This window comes from Salvelinus namaycush, chromosome 38, assembly GCF_016432855.1.
Source record: "Salvelinus namaycush isolate Seneca chromosome 38, SaNama_1.0, whole genome shotgun sequence".
NCBI lineage: Eukaryota > Metazoa > Chordata > Actinopteri > Salmoniformes > Salmonidae > Salvelinus > Salvelinus namaycush.
The window spans coordinates 14,016,098-14,021,016 of NC_052344.1; the positions used below are offsets into that span (position 1 = coordinate 14,016,098).

At 44.2% G+C, this 4,919-nt stretch overlaps 1 protein-coding gene across 2 annotated transcripts; it reads left to right on the top strand.

Moving 5' to 3' along the window:
• Positions 1–397: 397 nt before the first annotated feature.
• LOC120032031 (lumican-like) lies at positions 398–4,271 on the top strand. 2 transcript variants are annotated; one of them, XM_038977946.1, is made up of 3 exons: positions 398–608; positions 1,533–2,408; positions 2,692–4,271. In XM_038977946.1, the coding sequence occupies exons 2-3, from the start codon at positions 1,535–1,537 to the stop codon at positions 2,844–2,846; spliced, it is 1,029 nt and encodes a 342-aa protein (XP_038833874.1). In that variant the 5' UTR covers positions 398–608; positions 1,533–1,534; the 3' UTR covers positions 2,847–4,271. The 2 variants fall into 2 exon arrangements, with proteins under 2 accessions (XP_038833874.1, XP_038833873.1); XM_038977945.1 differs by having other exon boundaries at positions 399–608; positions 1,528–2,408.
• The last annotated feature ends 648 nt before the right edge of the window (positions 4,272–4,919 follow it).

Consider the following 4,919-nt stretch of genomic DNA (forward strand, 5'->3'; position numbering starts at 1 on the left):
TTTAAGGTTTCATGCTGCAGCATAATAATTGGCAGCTGGCTCTGGCTGCAGACAGATTTTTTCCACACACTTTCTTTACCATTCCAGGAACCTTTTGTTTTAACTTGTATCCACTTCGCTTTTTTGTTAGTAGGGGAAAGGAAGAAAGGGAGGTGGTTGTTTGGTGGAGAGGGAGGAAAAATGACAGATATATATGATGCCATGTGTCCTTTGTGAGGCTTCGCATCCTTATTCACGCACGAGGCGGACCTCGTATCCCAGACTGCACTGGTGCACCTGTGACTGGTTAGGCAGAGCCCATAATTCTCAGATTCCATGCATTAAAAACTCATGTTGATGCCATCGTCTTTGTATACTACAGTGTGACTTCAGTTTGGGCAGCTGCCTTCTGTCAATCTGGGACCACAGTCATCTGAAGAAGCAGAAGCTTTCCCACCCCTTTCCCTCGCTCTCTCTTTCTCTCACTCTCTTTATCTCCCCCTCCCTCTCCCTTTCTCCCTCGTTCTCCTCCCTCTCTCCAGAGACATCTGGCTTTTGAGCAACCACAGTCTTCTTACCTGCTGACCTTCCATCCCACACGCAGAGGGAGAGAGAGAGAGGAGAGAAAGGTAAGAGGAATGGACTCTTGTCATTTCCTGAAGGGTTCCTGCTCGGTTGTCCCTAGGTATTTGGTCTTTCCATGCTGGGATTAATAGCTATCCCAGTCCCAGCTAAACTCTGGGGGAGGATTGTGTGTGGTACAGGGTTAACTTGTTGTCACTTGACAAGGGAAAGGAGTGGAGAGATTTTTGTACTTCGAAGTTATCTGATGCTTTTCATGTTGCGTTGGACAATGTGTTGTTCTTATACTGCACCATGACATGAATGCATTTATAAAATGAATACACTGTATTGATGCACAGTATTGTTAGTCAAAGTCTTGCTAGTCAAAGGCATTAATGTGTTTGCATTTGCAGTACGGTATTATCATGTGATTACTTTAAATCAACACATTGAGTTAAATCATCTTAAAAGTGTCAATATGTTATGATGATATTTATTGCCTTTATTTGTTGACATTATTTAGTGTGTGTTCACTGAAAAACCTGCATTGTTGATTCATAGATAGTTTTGAGTATTTACAGTAGGGATCTGCCTCTTTTTTTAAAGAGATTTGCAGTTCACTGGTATTACCAGATTGCTGCATTAGGGTGATTCATGAATAGTTTTGGTCAATTGAGCTTTTTCAATAGATGTTTTTTCTCTCTCAGGGAACCCTAGTAGCCTGAGATGAATGTTTCTAACTTGGAATCTGTAACAAGTCCATTCTTAACCAGTTTATGTCGTCTATCATGCAATCGAAATGTCATGTATTTAACTGTTCAAATAGAGTTTGTTCTCTGTAGATTTTAAAATCAAAGTAAAGGTAAGACTATGTATGAAATGTTCAAGATGTGGTAGACAAACTTTTGCTGACTTTCTCCCCGTTTCACTTTACGTTTTTTTCTTTGTCTCCCTTTCTCCCTCTGTCTGTTTTCCTCTCCCAAGTACAGTTATGTTTCCCCTCCGTGTCCCCATCTTTGCCGTGCTGGTCAGCCTGACCGTGGGTCAGTACGATGACTACGACTACCAGCCGGCTTCCCAGTACGGCCCGTCCAGCGCCAACTGTGCCCAGGAATGCGAGTGCCCCATCAACTTCCCCACTGCCATGTACTGTGACTCCCGCAACCTTAAGTTTGTGCCCATTGTGCCCTCAGGCATCAAGTACCTGTACCTGCAGAACAACCTGATCGAGGAGATCAAGGCTGGGGTCTTCGACAACGTCACGGCTGAACTCCGTTGGCTGGTCTTGGACCATAACCAGATCACCAATGACAAGGTCGCCAAGGGAACCATCGACAAGCTGACCGGACTTCATAAGATCTTGTTCAGCTTCAACAAACTGACGGAAGCTGTGATCCCTCCCTCCAAATCCTTGGAGGAGCTGAAGATGATGAACAACCAGCTGTCCAAGTTCCCCGCAGGGAGTCTGGCCGGCATGCAGAACCTGACCTCGGTCCACCTCCAGAACAACGAGCTGACCTCTAAAGCTCTTAACGGGGTCTTCAAGGGCCTCAACAAGCTGGTGGCCATAGACTTGACCAACAACAAGCTGAAGAAGCTGCCCTCAGGCATGTCCAGTTCGCTGGAGATCTTCTATGGCGATCACAATGACATCAGCAGCATCGCAGCCGGGGACCTCAAAGAGCTGCCCAAGCTGGCGTACCTGAGGTTGGCCTACAATCAGATGACGGATGCAGGGATTCCGGCGGGCGTGTTCAATGTGACGAGCCTGATCGAGCTGGATCTGTCCTACAACAAGCTGCAGTCCATCCCTGAGATCAACGAACAGCTGGAGCATCTCTATCTGCAGGTCAACGAAATCAACAGTGAGTGATTTTCTTTGTATTTCCTCTTTTCTCTCATTCTCTTTTCTCTGCCCCCTTTCTCTTCTCTCTATTTTCTCTATTCTCTTTTCTCTCTTTCAACATTCTCTTTCCGTTCTCTTTCTCTATTTCGACATTGCAATTACAAATAAATCTAAATCAGTCATATCCATCCTCAAGTCTGCCTCCAGCAAGTGTCAGGCAATCGGTGTAGGATGTGTACATACAGTAGGAAATGTTGAATCAAGTATGAGTCAGTTCACCAAACCCCTTCCCTCCCTTCCAGAGTTCAACCTGGAGAATATTTGCAAGTTCTCTGGCCCTCTGAACTACTCCAGACTGAAGCACCTGCGTCTGGATGGGAACAACATCACACATGCCGACCTACCCCATGACTCCTCCAACTGCCTGCGCCAGGCCTCCGACATCATCTTCGACTAAGGACCCTCCCCTCATCCGCAAGTCTCCCTCTGTGACCCTCCCCCGGCACCACGACCTACCCTAAACAATAGGCACAATGTGGTTATATTCCAATTTCTACAATAGCATACTACTCAGAGTATATGCCCAATATGTTTCTTTATTCTAAGTGGAATGCTAGTGTGGATAATGAACCCGAAGCGACAGTGTTTGCAACAACCCTAAATACGTATCCTTCCCCCTACCGGCGAAATCGAGGTCACCTCTGTCAACTCATCGGTAGTCCTTTCTGTAAACACAGACTATGAAATAACAAACCAACAAAGGTTAGAAACCCCGGAGAGACCTTTTATTTTGCAGTGCATCATGGTATTCTCATGACAACCATAGGGTATTTTGGCCGTAGCAAATGGCTGGCCCTGTACCAATAGTTTTACTCAAATTTGCGGCAAATCAAACAATCGGCCACAATATAATGTAATGGTGCCTCGTAAAAAGCACTTGCACTGTACTTGTCTGTACTTGTTTCAAACAACAGGTGCCTTTTCTTGTGCAAAAGAGACAATATAGGAACATAGTGATTCCTGAATGAAGTGCTTTTAATGAAAAAGCAGCTCACACACTTCAAACATTCCAAAAGTAGTACTTGTTTTCAGACAAGTACATTGAGGAATATGGGAATAAATCTCACTTGCAAATAAATGCATTTCCCATTCCTCTATTGTATGTTTGTCATGATGTTTTTGAAAGGTTTCTTGTATTTAGTCAGTACACTCCCAGAATCATATTGCTGTGCAAAAGACCTGCAGGTAAGGAATAAAAGTATCTAAGAGAGCTGTGTTGTGTACTCTGGTGTAATGTCTACTGGGGAAATATTGAACAGTGGAACTCTTTTGGAACCAAATTAAAACTCATATGTCATGCCAAAAGCTGTGGCATATTACCCATCTTTCTGTATGAATGTTGGGGGGAAAGTTATTAATAATCCTTATCGACAAGATTAAAAGGCTTGACACTGAATAGCTCTGCTGAAGTAATTTACTGTTTTTAATGAGTTATTATGCAGTTAAATAAGAGTCAATCGCCCATTCATTGCAGATCACCGTTGTTATGCCGACCTTTATAGAACATTTGCATTGCTTGCATGCATCTCATGGTAACTCTGTATGATAATAAAAGCTAGCATTTTAACTTTTTGTCCATTCATGGTTACCTTGTTTGCCATGTTTGATGTGTGCTTTTGCCCGTATAGCTTTATCAGAATAACAACAATTTGTTGTGACGCTAACTTTATCTTGCTCTGTTGTGGCAACGTTGGTGGAATGTCATGTGCTATTTGGGCAGAGTATATCCAGATTTATTTTCATTATGGCTTTTGACTCAGTAATCGCTGGTGAATTTACTGTGAGAACATAACATACATTTGAATAAACTACATTTCCAATACTCATGTGTGGTAAATGTTTGTTTTAAACCTATAATACTCAGTCGTAAATTCAGCAGAAGATTTTTTTTAATGACTACATTTCCTGAGGGAACAGACAGTAAATGTGTCTACAGTATGACAACATACACAAAACACGTGACAAGAAGAAAGAGATCTATCTAGTCTCTTACCCCTCAGGCCCTACACTGACACATGTATGTTGCTTCTTACTTTAAGCTTTCCTGAGTGGTTTGTGTTTTAGAGGTTAATGTGTTGTGTTTGGGCCTGCACCACGATGGTTGGCAACTCTCTTCCTGCAGGAAATGGGTTTTCTCCCAGTGTCATGCTGTGTCTCTGCACATGAATATCAAGTTGAACATTCTGATCTGTTCCATATTCTCCTTGGGTGGGTGGGTGGGTTTGGTGGATGGGTGGGAGGGGGGGTGGGAGGGTGGGTTTGGTGGATGGGTGGGAGGGGGGGTGGGTAGGTCGGTGGGTGGGAGGGAGGGAGGGAGGGAGGGAGGGAGGGAGGGTGGGTGGGTGGGTGGTTGGGTGTAGTGCCAGTGCAGGCATGTAGGTATGTAGATCCTATGGTCCTGGAGGGCTGCAGGGATTGCAGGGGTTGACTGGAAACCAGAGCTGAAATGCTCAGTTGAGGTAGCTGTAAC

Excerpts from the sequence above, each read along its gene's own strand:
- LOC120032031 (XM_038977946.1), top strand. The coding sequence starts at position 1,535 with ATGTTTCCCCTCCGTGTCCCCATCTTTGCCGTGCTGGTCAGCCTGACC. Across the intron at positions 2,409-2,691 it reads GCAGGTCAACGAAATCAACA|AGTTCAACCTGGAGAATATT; the intron begins GTGAGTGATTTT and ends CCTCCCTTCCAG.